The sequence below is a fragment of the Thecamonas trahens genome, assembly GCF_000142905.1.
Source record: "Thecamonas trahens ATCC 50062 unplaced genomic scaffold supercont1.48, whole genome shotgun sequence".
In the NCBI taxonomy this organism is placed as follows: domain Eukaryota; order Apusomonadida; family Apusomonadidae; genus Thecamonas; species Thecamonas trahens.
The window spans coordinates 229,656-246,994 of NW_013657632.1; the positions used below are offsets into that span (position 1 = coordinate 229,656).

At 62.8% G+C, this 17,339-nt stretch overlaps 8 protein-coding genes across 9 annotated transcripts in view; 6 read left to right on the forward strand and 2 right to left on the reverse strand.

Annotated features, from left to right (window-relative positions):
- AMSG_08804 (uncharacterized protein) overlaps window positions 1–954 on the forward strand; it is a gene marked incomplete at its 5' end in the record, with an annotated part of 1,666 nt that extends 712 nt beyond the window's left edge. Inside the window, one exon of the mRNA XM_013899116.1 lies at window positions 29–954. Within this exon, the coding sequence (XP_013754570.1) occupies window positions 29–858 (830 nt within the window). The 3' untranslated portion in view covers window positions 859–954. The remainder of the gene's footprint in view (window positions 1–28) is intronic.
- Window positions 955–1,472: 518 nt separating this feature from the next.
- On the forward strand, window positions 1,473–3,389 carry AMSG_08805 (uncharacterized protein; the record flags this gene model as incomplete). Its single annotated transcript, XM_013899117.1, has 1 exon — window positions 1,473–3,389. The coding sequence occupies one exon, from the start codon at window positions 1,473–1,475 to the stop codon at window positions 3,387–3,389; it is 1,917 nt and encodes a 638-aa protein (XP_013754571.1).
- A 208-nt stretch (window positions 3,390–3,597) lies between these two features.
- On the forward strand, window positions 3,598–6,060 carry AMSG_08806 (the record flags this gene model as incomplete). Of its 2 annotated transcripts, none has more annotated exons than XM_013899118.1 (2): window positions 3,598–3,630; window positions 4,525–6,060. In XM_013899118.1, the coding sequence occupies exons 1-2, from the start codon at window positions 3,628–3,630 to the stop codon at window positions 6,022–6,024; spliced, it is 1,503 nt and encodes a 500-aa protein (XP_013754572.1). In that variant the 5' UTR covers window positions 3,598–3,627. The 2 variants fall into 2 exon arrangements, with proteins under 2 accessions (XP_013754572.1, XP_013754573.1); XM_013899119.1 differs by lacking the exon at window positions 3,598–3,630 and adding an exon at window positions 3,933–4,480 and having other exon boundaries at window positions 4,525–6,024.
- A 428-nt stretch (window positions 6,061–6,488) lies between these two features.
- AMSG_08807 (pseudouridylate synthase) lies at window positions 6,489–7,975 on the forward strand (the record flags this gene model as incomplete). Its single annotated transcript, XM_013899120.1, has 2 exons — window positions 6,489–7,893; window positions 7,932–7,975. 2 exons carry the CDS (start codon window positions 6,489–6,491, stop codon window positions 7,973–7,975), a joined length of 1,449 nt encoding a protein of 482 aa, XP_013754574.1.
- AMSG_08808 (NEK/NEK1 protein kinase) lies at window positions 7,958–10,871 on the reverse strand (the record flags this gene model as incomplete). Its single annotated transcript, XM_013899121.1, has 2 exons — window positions 7,958–9,980; window positions 10,856–10,871. 2 exons carry the CDS (start codon window positions 10,869–10,871, stop codon window positions 8,023–8,025), a joined length of 1,974 nt encoding a protein of 657 aa, XP_013754575.1. The 3' UTR covers window positions 7,958–8,022.
- A 112-nt stretch (window positions 10,872–10,983) lies between these two features.
- Window positions 10,984–13,280, forward strand: AMSG_12201 (uncharacterized protein; the record flags this gene model as incomplete). Its single annotated transcript, XM_013899146.1, has 2 exons — window positions 10,984–11,964; window positions 12,324–13,280. The coding sequence occupies 2 exons, from the start codon at window positions 10,984–10,986 to the stop codon at window positions 13,278–13,280; spliced, it is 1,938 nt and encodes a 645-aa protein (XP_013754600.1).
- A 262-nt stretch (window positions 13,281–13,542) lies between these two features.
- AMSG_08811 (E3 ubiquitin-protein ligase) lies at window positions 13,543–16,564 on the reverse strand (the record flags this gene model as incomplete). Its single annotated transcript, XM_013899122.1, has 2 exons — window positions 13,543–13,653; window positions 13,691–16,564. 2 exons carry the CDS (start codon window positions 16,562–16,564, stop codon window positions 13,543–13,545), a joined length of 2,985 nt encoding a protein of 994 aa, XP_013754576.1.
- Window positions 16,565–16,705: 141 nt separating this feature from the next.
- AMSG_08812 (uncharacterized protein) overlaps window positions 16,706–17,339 on the forward strand; it is a gene marked incomplete at both ends in the record, with an annotated part of 3,021 nt that continues 2,387 nt past the window's right edge. Inside the window, one exon of the mRNA XM_013899123.1 lies at window positions 16,706–16,721. Within this exon, the coding sequence (XP_013754577.1) occupies window positions 16,706–16,721 (16 nt within the window). The remainder of the gene's footprint in view (window positions 16,722–17,339) is intronic.

The window sequence follows — 17,339 nt, forward strand, 5'->3', positions numbered from 1 at the left end:
GGGGGGAAGGGGGAGGGCAAGGAGACAGACTCGACTGCAATGACGGTCAAGGCATACGCAGACCACAACCCGTTCCTGTTCTTTGCAGGAGTGTTTGGGGCTGTGGTGGTGGCCAAGCGGAGGCTGCGGAGGAGCCATGGCTTGGGCGCTCGCTGCCCGTCGGTGGTCACGGCTCTGGCTGCCATTCCGCCTGTGGTGGTCAAGGCGCTGCTGCTGCTGATGTGGCTCTCCATTGCGTGGTTCTTTGTATTTGAGGCGTACTACTCGGTCTACCGCTGTGCTGTCTCAGCCCGCTACCATGACGAGACCATCCTCATCGCCCGCTCGGTCATCACCTTGCTCGAGGAGCACAACGTGCCGTACTGGATGGACTACGCCACCTTGCTCGCCGTCATCCGCGGGCAGAGTATCAACGAGTGGGACCACGACACAGACATCTCCATAGTCTTTCCAGACGATGGGCCTGCCGCCCTCATTGCTGCTATCAATGCTGCCGGTATGTATGCTGTCTGGGACGACCGCGACGCCATCCAGATCATGCCATACGAGGGCGCCAACCCGCTCAACTCGCCGCACATGGACATCTGGTTCTGGCGCGAGGAGAAGCTCGCCGACGGCTCGCGCGTTGTCTCTACCGCCTACGACGACGTCGCCTACCGCAAGCGTGCTTGGGACGACATCTTTCCGCTCAAGGCGGTGGCCTGGAAGGCATGGCCGGGCCACGACATCTACATCCCGGCCGATGCGCATGGCGTCTCGCAGAAGGAGTTTGGTGCCTGGCCGGGCTCGTACATGACGCCTGTTGTCTACAAGGGCGATTGCTTCCACAACTGGTTCCAGCGGCGGTGGCTGTATTGAACTCCACTGCCCTTGCCACTGCCCCTGGCTGCGATAAAGGTGGTTGCACACATCGTGCCGTGCTGTACCTTGCTGATATCCTTAAATGACCTGAAACAGCCATGACAACGGGCCTGCCTAGTGACCATCATGGATAGCGCGGCTGTTTCTTCAGTCTTGGTCACAAGCCATTCATACCACGGTCACCCATAATCAATAGCCATTCATACCATTAATCAATGGTCACCCATAATCAATAGCCATTCATACCATTAATCAATGGTCACCCATAATCAATAGCCATTCATACCATTAATCAATGGTCACCCATAATCAATAGCCATTCATACCATTAATCAATGGTCACCCATAATCAATAGCCATTCATACCATTAATCAATGGTCACCCATAATCAATAGCCATTCATACCATTAATCAATGGTCACCCATAATCAATAGCCATTCATACCATTAATCAATGGCTTCATACCAAGAATCATGGGAAAAAACAAAACACAGAAAAAGCCAACGGACACATTCTGACCATCGTGCACACCTCGAGTTCCCCACACCACCCGTCATCAACAACCTTCAATTCATACACATCGCTCCATACACAACATCTTGCACAAGCATGGGAAATCCGTCAGCAAACCGTGTCCGCCCCGAAGAACAGCAGGAGGCCGCCGCGAGCTCGTCAAGGGCCCGGGCCGGGAGCTCGTCAAGCTCCTCGGGCGCGTCGTCCGACTCGTCCGATGATGTCATGACGTCCAAGCCGCGCGAGTCGCAGGCTGCTATCACCCGCCGCCTGCTCGCCGAAAAGACCGTGGCCGATGTGGAGAACCCGGACGATCCGCTGGAGAACCTCGACTTTGTTGAGGACGTCGAAGAGTCGGAGCACTTTGTCAAGCTCCACGAGCACGAAGGCCTGCTCGAGGGCCTCATCCGGCTCGATCCCGACCTGGTCTCCAGCTACTCGGGCCGCCGGCGGTACTTTAAGCGCAAGCGCGTCCCTCCGGGCCACGTCGGCCTCGGTGACAACGCCTCGCGGACCATGTTCTTCCGCCCGGGCTCGTACACACGCATCGGCCTCGGGCGCAAGCTCCCCTCGCACGCCGTGGCGCCCATTCCGGGGCCCGGCGGGCGGCTCAACCACGGCGACATCACGTACGCGCACCTGCGCGACGACCAGGTTGCCGTCCTCAACATCGGCGATGAGTCGCACATCATCGGCAAGGGCCGGTACATCATCCGCACGCCCAACCACCTCTCGGACTTTGTCTCGCTCCGCGAGCCGGGCGACCTCGAGTTCAAGAACATCATCCGCGAGTCACAGGAGATGATTGATGGCGAGCTTGTCGACCGCCGAGTCGAGGACCGCGAGGGCGCCGGCTTCCGCATCTCGGTCGGCTCGGTCCAGTTCCTCCGTGCCGAGCCGGGCTACGTCTGGGCCGTCCAGCGTGGTGACGGCCACGTCCGGACCGGCGAGGGCGTCACCGCCGTTCGCCGTGACGAGAAGTTTATCGACTGGCTCAACTCGCAGATGACCACCCGCACCACCGACGTCAAGGTCTACCTCACCGCCGACGTCGAGGAGGCGCAGATCAAGCTCCAGCTCCAGTGGCGGCTTCGCGACGGCAACCTCTGGGTCCGCCAGTGCAAGGCCTTTGAGGACCCGTTCGACTACTTTGAGGAGAAGCTCGACTCGCTCGTCCAGGACGAGATCGGCAGCTACTGCAAGTCGGAGCTCGAGCAGCAGCGGCTGGTCAAGTTTGACGAGTTTGAGGCCCACGTTCGCCCCGCGCTTGGCGCTGCCGGCGAAGCCGTCGGCGTCCGCCTCCTCTCCATCGAGGTTCGCCACCTCCGCTTCCCGGTTGCCGACCGCATTGAGCGTGAGCGCCGGCTGCACGAGGCCCAGGCACTGCGCAACCAGCGCGAGCACGACCACCAGACCCAGCTCAAGCGCCAGGAGTTGGCCCAGATCGCAGAGGCCGCAGAGGCCGAGCTCTCGCGCGAGCAGAATGCTGCCCGCCGCGAGGCCGAAATCGCTGCCGTCCGCGACGAGCGTGAGCTCGCAAAGGTCGAGGCCGAGTCGGCCCGCTCCCGCCGCGAGATGGAGGCAGAGCAGGAGCGCGTCCGCATTCAGGGTGAGACCCAGGTGATCCAGGCCGAGAACGCCGCCGTCGTCGCCGCCGTCGAGCGCGAGAAGCGCGCAGAGGCCGAGCTCCGCATTGCCCGCCTCGAAGCCGAGGCCGAAATCGTCCGCGCAAACGCCGCCGCTGAAGCTGCCCTCAAGATGGCAAAGATCTTCTCCGAAAACCCCGAGTACCTCAAGTTCCGCGAGCTCGAGGTCCAGGCCACCATCGAGCAGGCCCGCATCGCCGCCGTCGGCCGCTTTGCCGACAACCCCAACGCCCTCCTTCCGGCCACTCTTCAGCAGCAGGTCCTCCGCATGAACGGCGGCTTTGATCCGCGCGACCTCGTCATCTCGCCCATGGGTGTGCCGTACACCCAGGCAGCCTCCGCCCCACAGAACGGCGCGCGCTCGTAGCTGATGGCTCGTAGCTGATGGCCCGTAGCCTCCGTCGCCACAGCCGCCCATCTCCAGCTCACACTTTGCTCTTGCTCCTGCACATTTCCACAGCATAAACCCGCAAAAATGACTTGAATCCATCGCGACGATGTGCGCCGCCCGAGTCGACAATCATCCGCCCACAATCGTCCGTCGTCGCACGCGAGACACCAATCGTCGGCGCTGGCCACCACTCAACAACAGCAAAGAAACGAACATGGTATGCTCCTTCAGGAGAACGGCGCGCGCTCGTAGCTGATGGCCCGTAGCCTCCGTCGTCACAGCCGTCCATCTCCAGCTCACACTTTGCTCTTGCTCCTGCACATTTCCACAGCATAAACCCGCAAAAATGACTTGAATCCATCGCGACGATGTGCCCGCCCGAGTCGACAATCATCCGCCCACAATCGTCCGTCGTCGCACGCGAGACACCAATCGTTGGCGCTGGCCACCACTCAACAACATCAAAGAAACGAACATGGTATGCTCCTTCAGGAGGTGAAGGGGGGGGGGGAGGGGGGGGGGGGGGGGAGGGGCTAACGAGGACCAGAAGAACACGGCTGTGGGAGAACGAGTACGTAGGGTTGCTCTTTTGGAGTTGCTCTCCCCGCAGTGGTCTTCATGAGTCTCTTCTGCATGCCGTGCAGCCGGGGCTGGCTACGTCTGGGCTGCGTGGCAACGATCACACGCGTCGGCGACGAGAGGGAGGTCAGGAGGGCGCAAGACCATGACCTTCACCTCGCCACCCTGGATGCAGAAAGCCACCAGGAGACCTACCCACTCGCATACACACGCAAGCAAGCATACTCCACTTGCTTGTGTCATAACTATCCCACCACCTTCTGCAATCGGTCCCCTCCTGCTCGCCTCGCCCATACCCTGCCGCTTGCCCCGGCTTCCCTTGTCGGCGTCCTCTCTTACCTTTCGCCTCGTTGGACACCTTTTTTTTAGGACTCACTTTTTTCGGCGGGTGGCTTTGGGGGGGGGGGGACATGGTCACACCGACTATCCCTTGAACTGTACCATCCTCTGCATCAATGTCATGTCTTGTCACGTCACTCACACAAACGGTACGAATGCGTTGGGGTTGGGGGTTTGGGGGGGGGGGGGACAGGCTGATACTACTGCCCCTGCGCCGCCGCTCCTTATCTCGGGCGGAGATGTTGTCAACGCGGATCAGACGTTCCGTGCGGACGTGCTCTGTGTGGATGGTGTGATTGCTGCCGTGGGCCTCGACCTGGATGTCCCCGAGGGAACGCAGGTTGTGGACGCGACCGGTCTGCTCGTGATGCCCGGAGGCGTGGACACGCACACGCATTGCCGGCTTCCGTTCATGTCGACGGTGGCGATCGACGACTTTGAGACCGGAACGCGCGGCGCGCTGTGCGGCGGCACAACGTCGATCATCGACTTTGTCATTCCGTCGCCCGGCCAGTCGATTCTGGCGGCGTTTGACCAGTGGCAGGAGTGGGCTGCAGACGCACAGTGCGACTTTGGTTTCCATGTGGCGATTACGTGGTGGTCGGACCAGGTCGAGGAGGAGATGGGCATCCTGACGCGCGAGCGCGGTGTGGCGTCGTTCAAGCACTTCCTCGCGTACAAGGGTGCGCTCATGCTCGACGACGAGGCGCTGTACAACTCGTTCACCCGCGCCAAGGAGCTCGGCGCGCTCTGCACGGTCCACGCCGAGAACGGCGAGATGGTGTACCGCGGGCAGATGAAGATGCTCGAGGCAGGAATCACCGGGCCCGAGGGCCACCCGTGGTCGCGCCCTGTCGAGTGTGAGGCGGAGGCCACCGACCGTGCGCTCCGCACCGGCGAGTTCATCAACACGCCGGTTTACATTGTCCACGTCTCGTGCAAGGAGGCCATGGACGTGGTGGCGCGCGCCAAGGCCGCCGGCCAGGTTTGCTACGCTGAGGTGCTTGCTGGCCATGCGACCATCGACGACTCGGTCTACTTCCAGGAGGACAAGCGCGCCGCCATGCACTACGTCATGTCGCCGCCCTTCCGCCCGGCTGGCAACCCTGACGCGCTTATCAACGCGCTCGCCGCCGGCGTCGCCGACACCACCGCCACCGACAACTGCACCTTCTGTACCGAGCAGAAGTCCATGGGCGCCGACGACTTTACCAAGATCCCCAACGGAACTGCCGGCATCGAGGACCGCATGTCGGTCCTCTTTGACCGCATGGTAGTCCAGGGAGCCATCGACGTCAACAAGTTTGTGGCTGTGACTTCGACCAACGCCGCGCGCATCTTCAACATGTACCCGCGCAAGGGTGTCATCGCCGTCGGCTCGGACGCTGACATCTGCGTCATGGACCCCAACGCCAAGCGGGTCATCTCGGTCAACACCCACCACGTCAAGGTCGACTTTAACCCGTGGGAGGGCCGCGAGGTCACCGGCGTCCCGGCCTTTACCGTTTGCGCCGGCCGCCTCGTCTGGAAGGCCGTCATCGCTGACGGTGTCGCAGACTGGGCCGCTGGTGAGTTCTCCGGCGTCAAGGGCTCTGGCCGCTACATCGAGCGCCCGTGCTTTGGCCTGCCGTTCGAGACTGTCCCGGTCACCGACAAGCTCCGGGAGAAGCAGCCGATCCAGCGTGCCGAGTAACTCGCACATTCTTGCTCTTAAACTGTTTGTTTGCTCGTCGCCACTCTTCATCCGCCCATCTAGCGTCTCAACGCGTGCGAGCCACGTCCAGCTCAGCTTGAACAGCTCGTCCACAAACAAAGCCATTGCGGTGACATAGTAAACATCACCCGCCTTTTCGGTGATCTACAATTTCGAGTCCATCCCGCCGTCCCCTCGCCCATCCTCAACCTCCAGCCTTTGCGTCGCTCCTTCGCTTCCGTCTCCCACCTCACTCAAGACATAAAGCACACTACCTTCCACCTCCTTCTCCACTCTCCTCATCTGATACGTACTATCGCCTGTGATCGGGACTAATACCTCGCTTCACCGCCCACCACCTCGGGATCCGCCCACAGCTCAAGGGACCAACACGGCACTTGCCGGCGCGCCGACGCCGACGCCGAACGGCAGCACCACTCTTCTCCCACGCCCCGCACCCAGTCATGGCCAACTACGGCGAGTGCTCGAGGGACGAACTGGTGGCACTACTCCAGCAGCGGGACGCTGAGCTGGCTGCCGTCCGGGCAGCGGGCGGACCAGCTGCTGTGCTCCCGGCTCTGGGCGCCGCCGCCGGGACTGCCCGCAAGAAGCGCAAACTGCTGAGCAACGACGCTGGATCGGGGACCGGCAGCGGAGGCGATGGAGAGGGGAGCGACAGTGAACGGAAGCGCAAGGTTGCTGGCGGTGCGGCGAGTTCGGGCGGTGCGGCGAGTTCGGGCGGCGCGGCGAACGCGGGCGGCGCGGCGATGACGGGCAAGCAGAGCAAGAAGAGCAAGAAGAAGAAGCAAAAGGGCGGGCGGGCGTTTGTGTGGAACCGATTTGCAGTGCGGCAAGTGGCGCTCAAGGTGGCATACCTCGGATGGGATTACTACGGGCTGGCGCGGCAGGTCGAGGTGCGCGAGACGGTGGAGGAGCATCTGTTTGCGGCGCTGATCAAGACCAAGCTTGTGCCGTCGCTGGAAGAGGCCGGATACTCGCGGGCTGGCCGAACGGACAAGGGCGTGTCTGCCTTTGGGCAAGTTGTGGGCCTGCGGGTTCGGTCCAAGCTGCGGAGCGGGCCTGGCATTGTGGCGGTGCCGTCGGATGCGAGCGCGTTGGCCAAGCTTTCGGACGATGAGGCCGACGAAATTCCTTACGCGCACGTTCTCAACCGGGTCCTTCCGCCACGAATTCGTGTTGTGGCGTGGGCGCCGGTCTCGATCACCTTTGACGCGCGGTTCTCTGCGCTGACGCGGACGTACCGCTACTTTTTCACCGCCGACGACCTCGATCTTGACGCCATGCGCGAGGCTGGGCGGCGGCTGGTTGGGCGGCACGACTTTCGCAACTTTTGCAAGATGGACTGGAAGAACGTGTCCAACTTTGTGCGCGATGTGCTTGAGTTTGACATTGTGCCTGTGCCTGCCTTTTCGCACGATGAGGGCGAGGCCGAGGCCTCTGGCGCGCGGTTCACCAAGCGGTACAAGGGCTACTACTTTCACATCAAGGGCTACGCCTTTCTCTGGCACCAAGTTCGATGCATGGTGGCGGTCCTGTTCATGGTCGGCCGCGGCGACGAGTCGCCGGACATTGTCACCTGGCTCCTCGAGTCGGCCTCCGAGTCGTCTGGTCGTCCGCAGTACCTGATGGCATCCGAGATCCCTCTCGTCCTCTACGACGTCGAGTTCGAGGATCTGCCGCTTCGCTACGAGCCTGGTGCGCTGGGTACCGTCCTCACAGCGTGGGAGTCCATGCTGCAGGAGCATGCCATCAAGGCCATGACGCTGGCCACCATGACCACGTCGCTGGTGACGGGCGTGCAGGTGACTGGGACCGAGGCCAACTGGGAGGCGTATGCGCGCGCCGAAGGTGTCTCGATCCTGGGGCCTCACTCAAAAGCCTCTGAGAAGCACCGTCCGCTTCGGGACCGCGGCCGAGGCTTGTCATTTAAGGAGCACTGGCGTCGCGAGGGTGGCAAGTAGCCGGCGGGCACGGCTTTCAGCGCCGGCCCGAGGCCGAACGGGAGGTCCTTGCCCGAGATTTGCTCGGCTTGCGCACGCGGACGCGCGAGGTCGAGCGTGAGGTCGAGCGCGAGGTTGAGCGAGCCGAGCGGGCTGATGAGCGAGCCGAGCGCGAGAGCGGCGAGCGTCTCGAGGACTTGCGCGCCTTTTCGATGGCGAGCCTGTTGAGGCCCGACATGGAGGCCGAGGCGCGCAGGCCCGTACGCGAGCGGCGGCTCTCGATGCTGTCACTCCCAAACTGCGAGCTGGCGACACGGCGGAAGGCCGAGGAGCGCGAAGTGTGGGTCGAGCGGCGAACGCGGCGCGGCTTGCGGGACAAAAGCGTCACCGTTGCCGAAGAAGTCGAGGCCGAAAGCGTGTACGAGTCCGAGTCTGTGATAGAGTTAGAGTTGTAGCCAGAGCCCGAGGACGACGAGGACGACGAGGTGCCGCCTGTAGTGGTGGCGGCAGCTGTGGCAGTGGCGGTAACGGACGAGTCGGACGAGCGGCGCCGCGAGCGCGAGGCGGCGTGAAGGACCGACGTCCGCCTCCGCTGCTCCTTGGTAGGCGATGAAACATTGTCAAGGAGTCTGCGCGGGAGGAGGTCGCCCTTGTGGTGGCGGACATACATTGAGTGGTCTTCGGGATTGGCGAGCTTGATGGTGGCCTCGAGGCGGACCTCGGGTTCCATGTGCTCCATGCGAAGTGAGCGGACAGCAGCGATGTAGCCCTCGGCGTCAGTGAGGGGCAGCCTCCGCCACGACATGTCGTCCTCGCGCGGATCATGTGGGAGCTCGTACTTGTCGCGCGGATGGGCCTCAAGGTCTTCTAGGTCGACCGCGGTGGTCGACGCGCCTGCTGTCGACGAGGCTGATGATGAGCCCGCGCCTGACGATGACGACGATGACGACGACGATGCTGATGACGAGCCAGAGCATGACGATGAACCGAGGGCGGCGCGCTCGGCCTGAAGCGTTTTGAGCTCGTCGAGCTTGCGGCGTGCGCGCTGCTGGACGAGGCGGCGGAACATGGCCTCGAGAGTCTCGTAGGCGCGATCGCCGCGCGAGTGCGGCGGCTTGGCCTTGGCCTTGCGGAAGCGGGAGCGGGGGCGGGAGCGGGAGCGTGCGCTGCGGCTGGAAGCTGATGCGCTGGGCTCAGCGGCGGCGCGGTAGGCGGCCTTGGACATGAGCTTGCGGGCGACAGCGTCGACCTTGGGGTGCGCAGTGAGGAGGTCGTCGACCGAGGGCCGGACATGCGGGTCCTTACGGAGCATGGCGGTGATGAGGCCGGCAAAGGCGTCTGAAAAGTGGCGCGGGATGGCGCGCGGGCGGTCCTTGACAATGGACTTCATCTGCGACTTGAGGGTAGAACCTTCAAAGGGGAAGCGAAAGGTGGCGAGGCGGTAGAGGACGACGCCGAGGGCCCAGACATCATTCTTGGGCCCGTATGGCTTGCCACGGCAGACTTCGGGCGAGAGGTACGATGGCGTGCCGACGGTGGTCTCGGCCTTGGACAATGCGCGGGAGAGAATGGTGGTTGCGCCAAAGTCGCCGATCTTGATGGTCTTGTCCTTGGCGAGAAAGATGTTGCCCGGTTTGAGGTCGCGGTGCAGGACCTTGCGGTCGTGCATGTGCTTGAGACCGAGGAGCATCTGAGCAAACCACTTGACAAGCTTGGCCTCTGTGTAGTACTCGGCGTGCTTGCGGAGCTTGCGCGAGATCTCTCGGGCAAGATCCCCTCGGGCGGCGTACTCCATGACGATGTACAGTTGATTGTCATCAGTCCAAGCCTCCTCAAAGGCAATGATGTTGGGGTGTGCCATCGAGGCGAGGACAGAGACCTCCGACATGGCATGCTTGGCCGACTTTGCACCAAACAACTTCATCTCCATCTCCTTCATCACAAACACAGCTCCATCACTCTGCCTGCGGACCTTCCAGATCACTCCCGACACGCCTCGTCCGACACGCCCCACCACCCGATAGCCCTGCGCTTCGGGGCTCTCCATGGGTATGGGGTTAGGGTTGGGGAAAGAGCACGGGGGAGGTAGGTAGGAACGGGGTGGGTCTGTGGTTGGTGATCTCGGGAGAGAGACAGCACTTGGCCTTGGCTTTGGCCGTGGTGGTGGTCTCGGGGTCTGCCCGTAATGGGGGAGCGGCTGTGGTGTGGCCTGTCGGCTGACCCGCTTTGATGGCGGCTGGCGCCACCCCCCCCCCCCCCCACCCCCACCCTTTTCGGACGATCAACCGATTCCACCACACACCTCATCATCCACCATCACCGATTGCAGCATCCTGGATGGGTCTGCTCTTAGGTCGCGGATGTGTCGTCAGGTCACTTATTGGGCATGTCTGATCGCTTCGTTCCAGACCCCACCCTCCGTGAGCTCGCCCGATCAGCCCACCTTCATCACCACCTAGCTCCCACCCACCACCAGCTACGCAATCCACGACCACACTCACGGCCATCACACGCCCCACACTAGCCCCATTTCCAGTATCGCCATCACCCATACCCATCGGCCCCGGCTCACTTTGGCCATGACTTCCCCTCCCCTCCCCTCTCCCCCCCCCTCCCCCCCCCTCCCCCCCGGCAGATTACACCATGGTGATGACCATCATCACCCGCACCCCTCAGTAGTGGGCGGGCATGTATGACGATGGCCACCACCGCGCCCCCAAACCAATTGGGATGTCTGATCACTTCGTTCCAGACGAAGGTCTCTCCCAGGTCTTTGACCAGCACGCAAAGACGCTTGTGCGATGGTCACGTGCAGGACGAGACAGGAGGAGGCTGTGGCAGAGGGGATCACCTCTCCCCCAGCCAACAACCGCACTGCACAAACATGTGCCAGTGCACGCCGGCAGTCAAGGACGGACGACGATACGTAGAGTGGATGGGAGTGGTGTTCCGGGCATGCGCGTACAGCCCGCTGGAGCAGGCGGCGTTGCTACTCGGCATGGCCAACATCCTCATCTGGCTCTACGCACAGGCGCCACAGCTGTATCGCAACTATCGCAATGGTGGTGTTGAGGCTCTCTCCTTCAAGTTCCTCGCCGCATGGGTCCTCGGTGATGTGGCCAATCTTGTCGGCTGCATCTACACACATCAGCTGCCGATGCAGCTCTACACCGCCATCTACTTTTGCGCCATGGACACCCTCATGATCTCCCAGTATGCCTACTACCGCATCCGCGCGTACAACAAGGACAAGGCCGAGCGTGATCAGGATGCTCTCGAGTCGCGCTCGCTCATCCAGGACTCGCCGGCCTTCAATCCCTACTCGTCGTCGTCTCATGCCGCATCGGTGGCCGTCATGGCACTCGTCCTCGGTCTCACTATTTCCACCGGTGCTCTCCTCCCTGCCGCTGCTCTGCCTGCGACGTCAGATCTAAGCTCGGCTCTAGAGCCCGCAGACATGGTGCCCGGCCGCATCCTGCTCGCTGCCGCCGCGCCTACCAACGCCACCGCCCCCGTGGGCAAGTCTTGCCTCATCGCATCCAGCGGGAGCCACATCCAGTACATCATCGGCATTGTCGTTGCGTGGATCTCGGGCCTGCTCTACTTTTATGCTCGCATCCCACAGATCTTGCTCAACGCCAAGCGCAAGCGGACCGAGGGCCTTTCCACCATCATGTTTGTCTCGACGTTTTCAGCGAACACCTGCTACGCGCTCTCGGTCCTGCTCACCGGCCCGGACTTTAAGTCGTCGCACTTTTGGGCCGCCACCTCGTCGTTTCTCGTCGGCACCATCGGCGTCCTTTTCGAGTCGTCCATCATTCTCTTCCAGATGTGGATCTACCGCAACAACAATGCTGAGCTCTTCGAGTCCATCAACTCGGTTTCAGACACGTCATCTGTCGCTGGTGCCATCTCCTACAAGGGCCGCCTCTACTCATCGGCTAACCCTTGGCCGTACTCTGGCCACATGTTCAAGTCTGTGTGATTAAACAGCCTCACCCTTCCCACCTGACCTGCCGCCTTGAGCCGCCCACTCCCTGACCCGGCAGCCCCAGCTCCCAGCACAGCCCCCACTCCCCACTCCCGCACTCACCACCCCGCCCACAACCCACTTCACCGCACTCCTCCAGTGCCCCCCCCCCCTCCCCCTCTCCCCCTCCCCCCTTCCCCACATTCCGCCCCCCTCTCCTCCCCCTCCCCCTCCCCCCTCCCCTCTCCCTCGCCCCCCGTTCCCCTCGGCTGATCCACACCATGGCCACGCCGTCGGCCTCGCCTCAGGCCTCGCCCTTGACCCGCGGAGGAGAGACGATGCGACGACCGGAGCGTGGGACGCCACAGGGCATCTCGTCACGGATCACAACAAAGATCCGTGAGTCGCTCAAGGACGGCCGCAGTCTGTCGGTCAAGGCCTCGGTGGACATGGGCGTGGAGACGGTCTCGTCGCTGCGGACAGCGTATCTGGCGTCGGATCCGTATGTCCTCGGCTCGCTGCGATGCTACCTAATGTTCCTGTGGACGCTCGCTGCGTCGTACGTCATGAACATATGCAACGAGCTCTCGGATCGGTCGCGGCCGGTGGTACCCGTTCTGGACGATGTCGTCTTCCACATGGTCGACCTCGTTGCGTTTCCCGTCCTCGCCGACTACCTCGTCGGCATCCATGTGGCGCTCATGCTGTACATCACAACCTGCTCGTCCATCTCCACCATTGTCTCGCGGAGGTTCTGGACCATCTACGGCTGCGTCAACCTCATCCGCTCGCTCACCATCACCCTCACGCAGCTGCCGGACCCGTCGCCGCGCTGCGATTTCCACCCCGACTCGGTCGAGCGTGGCAACATCTGGGTCCGCGGCCTGCGCATGCTCTTCCCTCTCGGAGTCATTACCTGCGGCGACCTCATTTTCTCGGGCCACTCGTGTGTCATTGTCATGACCTCTCTGTTCTGGATCCGCTACCACCGGACCATCCAGGTCGGCCCTGTTGCCTACCTCAAGCGCATTGCCTGGCGCCCGTTTGCGCTTGCGCTCAAGTACTGGATTGTTGTCCCGACCACGCTCTCGCTCTACTACATCGTCTCGACCCGCCTCCACTACTCGGTCGACGTCTTCATTGCTGTTTACGTCACCATTGCTGCGGTCGTCTGCTACGAGCGCTTTGTGCGGACGCCGCACCTCCGGGCCCGCTCGCGCATCCTGCTTTGGCTCGAGTCGTACGTCGACCTCGACGACCATGTCATCCTCAACCAGTACGCTGTCCGGCCCAACACTGCGCCGCTGTGGCCGTTCTGGACATGAGCCTTGCCTCAGCGTCACCGCAGCGCAAAGCCCGGCGCCGAGTTGAGCGCAAGGTCGAACGCGTCGCGCAGCTCGTCTTCGGTCTCGTACGGCGGGAGGAGGAGGATGGAGTAGCAGGTGTGTGCCGATGGCAGCCGCCGCGATGCCTCTGACGTCTCGCCACCGGCCCGCTGGATGACAAACGGCACCGTGCCGAGCCCGCCGGGCGGCGGCACGTCCGAGCCGGTGACAAACTTGAGCAATTTGCGCTGCCGCTCCGGGCTCAGAGCCAGGGCGTAGTCCCAGAACCGAGCGACGGGGCCAGACGACGGCGTGTACCCACCAGCGTACCGTGTGTTGCTGCGTAGCGCCTCCATGTCCATCGTGTCGGAGCCTGAGAGCAGCTCGGCGAGCTCGTCGGCCGAGAGAACGTGCAGAAGCGTCGACGAGCCAAACTTGGACGTGGCGCCAAAGCCGGCCACAAACGCCGCAAACGGCTCGGCCACTGCGCCGGCAAGCACCATCTCCACGTACTTGGAGACATAAGTGTCGCGATTGAGCGCCGTCACCGCAATGTCGGCTCCGCCCGGCAGCAGCTCCACCTCACGCGTGCCCGACGGCGACTCGAGCCGCAGCGTAAAGTTGGCGCAAAAGGTCGACTCGACGTCACCGGCGTAGTCGAGCAGACACTGGAGGCCGTGCGCGAGCTGGGCGTCGAGCTCGCTCAGCTCGCGGAGGCCAAACTCGTGGGCCGGCGACGGCTCGCCGCGCAGCTCCGCGAGCAGCATCCGCATCATGTGCGGCGGAAAGTGGACGCCGAGCTGTGCACCGGCATACAGTGCCAGGCCCACAAACCGCCCGACCGCCCGGTAGTCGTCCAGCTCGCGGGTCGGGCACGGATCGATGGTCACGTACCCGGCAGCGTTGACGACAAAGAGGCCGGCGGTGTCAGCAAAGAGCTCGTGCGCCACAGTGGTGAAGAGCTCGCGGGTGAGGCCGCCGTCGTCGATGCCCTCCTCCTCGGTGAACTGGATGCGGAGCGGGAGGCCCGGGTCAGCGTCGATCTCGTCGCCCATTTCCTTGAGCAAGTTGATCATGTCGAGCGACATAAAGTCGCGCCGGATCGGGAGGTGCAGCGCCGGTGGCTCGATCACCGGGCTGCCCATCGAGAGCGATGCCAGCGCCGCCTGCTGCACTGCTGTGTTCTGCCGGTTCTTAAACTCGGAGCGGAGGAGCGCAGTCTTGGACGCCAGCGGCACAATGTACGGCGTCTTGCAAACGTTGAACGATGTGGCTCCGAGCCGAGTCGCAGATCGCTTAGCCCCTGTGTACGCCACCGTGTGGTTGGCCAACAGCGAGAGCGCGTCTGGCGATGGCCGTAAGCTTGCGGCCTCAAAGGCTGAGCTTGGAAGAGCCGCCAGCGCCGACTCGGCCTCTTGCGAGCGAAGCCCGTTGGCCTGCCACAGCACCGCAATCATGGCGAGCACCTCATGGACGGCGCGCGGAAGCACAGCTTTGATCGGGCGCGCCGGCGCCTGCCTCTGGGTGTATGGCGAGAGGATGCCGTCAAACGAGGCAATCACAATGCGAACAAGCCGCTGGAACGCGCGCTGTGGGTACAGCACCAGCGTTTCGACGTAGCTGTCGAGCAGCTTGGGCGGCAAGCCTGCCACGACCTTGCAGAACTGCCCGATCGCATCAAGATACGACGCCGGCGACTCGAGCACAGCCCGCTCGTCAATGGCGAGGCCGACAAGGTGCAGAAACCTCAGCGAGTACGCCGGCGAGTCCGAGACCAGCGAACGGAGTGAGCGGCAGAGCCGGAGGACGTGGGCGAGGAGCGACATCGGGACCCGCGACGCGACCGGCGCGGTGTTGATGTGTTCGAAGAACGTTGTCGCCAGATCGAGATCGAGTTCGTGTCTACAGCTTCCCTCTTCCCGCGCCACAAACGACATGTTGAGCGTCGGCGGCGAAGCAAAGGCGCCGCGGAGCTCCTCCAGAAACTTTCGCTCATATTCGGGCGTCGGCGTCTCGGACGAGAGTTCCGAGAGCGCAGCCCACGAGAGCGCCTGAAAATTGACGCGGGTGAGGACCGGAAAAGTGAGTGAAGGCTGCTCGTTTGCATCTGCACCGCCGTCGCCTCGGCACGCCACCAGCGTCACATCAGCGGCAAGCGCCATGCCGTGAACGCGCCACGACGGCGATTCGGGGATAGGACGCGGAGTGAGGATGAACTTGGCAGCGTCTTCCGCTGCTGCGCTGGGCGGGGTAGTGTCATTCCCGCCAGTGTCGTCCTTGCAGGTCTCCATCGGCACCAGAGTGCCGTCGTCAACGACAGCCTCGTCGAGCAGCAGCTGGCCGTGGGACGTCGAGCCGCAGGCCCAGACCACGCCAGACTCGGCCTCCATAGCAAAGAGCGCGGAGGGGCCGAGGGCGATCGACGACATAGAAGCAGTAAAGGCGGCGATGGCGACTGGGGCCGGCGCATCGGCCAGGGAGCCTTGGCCAAGGACGCCGCGGGCGCCGGCGCCCCAGGTAAAGACCCGACCCGAAGCGTCGAGAACGGCCGAGGAATCGCCGGCGGCGGCGACAGCGACAATGTCGGAGACGCCTTTGACTCGTGACGGGAACTTGGCGGCGCGGCCAAGCGCCGACGTACCAAGGCCAAGCTGTCCGTGACGGTTGGCGCCCGCGGCCCAGACTGAGCCATCAAAGTCGCGGAGGAGAACATGTGAGGCGCCTGCGGCGATGCCGACGATAGCGATGCCGACTGGGAGCGCAACCGAGGCAAACGCCGGCGCATTGTTGGTCGATCCGATGCCGAGCTGGCCGTCTGTGTTGTCACCGGCGGCAAAGACGGTGCCCTCGTCGGTGAGGGCGAGGGTGAAGTTGGCAGCGGCGATGGCGTCGATGACACGCGGGAGGCGGACGCGCTTCGGCTTGGAGACCGCGCCTGGTGTGGCCTTACCAAGACCGAGCTGGCCGACGTCGTTGCGACCCCAGGCAACGAGGCCGCCATCAGCAGTGACAGCGATGTAGTGCTCCGAGCCCAGCGAGACCTTGGCCACCACAAGCGTCTCAAGGGCAACCATGCGTGTGATGCCATGAGTCATGTCGTCACCCCATTGATATACGGATCCATCTGCAGTAATGCCCACGCCATGGGTCTCACCCAGAGCCAGAGCCGCCCATTCCTTGCCCTGTGCCGAACCGGATTCACCGGCAGCCTTCGTGAACGGCGTCAGCTGGGCGAACATGTCGTCACCAGCGGCGACGACCCAGCCCTCATGAGCGAGCGCCATGATGTCTCGCTGATCGATGTTGTCGTCAGCAAGTCGAGTTGTAGGTCGATAACGTGTACACCTATGCCGTGTCCTAGATTGGGACAGGTCACGATGTCGTTCCCTCGCTTGCCCCTCACAGAACCCTACCCTTGTACTCTGATGCTCTCGCCGTCAAGTATGAGACCCTCTGACACCTTCCAAACTTGGTTTCGTCCAATGGCTGCCGTGGCTACCGTGGCTGTCGGTCATAGGCAATCTTCATGAAGGGTAATATGGATGCATGATGGCATATTGCCATGGATGGGCGTGTCTTTTGGTTGTGGTCACTGCCAAGGGTTTGTGTGTGTGTGTGTATGTATGTGTGTGTGTGTGTGGTGGTGGGGGGCTGTTTCATGGCGGTGGTAGTGGTGGTGGTAGTGGTGGTGGTAGTGGTGGTGGTAGTGGTGGTGGTCGTCGGTCATGTCGCCACCATCATGATTCATGATGATTCATGATGAAGTGCATGGTGCAGCACCATCGGGACGACTAGCCTGAATCCAATGCCATGGCCGCCTCTCCCCTCCCCACTCTTGCTCCTCTTCATAATCCGTACCTACCATCGTGCGCCTCCGCCAGGCCTCCCTCCGGCTGTGACCACCCCCTCCCCCCCCCCTCCCCCTCCTACGGTGTGGCTTTCAATTCGGTCAGCAAAGGCAAAACAGCCGCAGAATCAAAGGCCAGGGGCCCCTTACCCCTTCTCCTCCCCCCACCACCCGCCACACCTCACCCTCATCCACCCTCACCCCATACACGC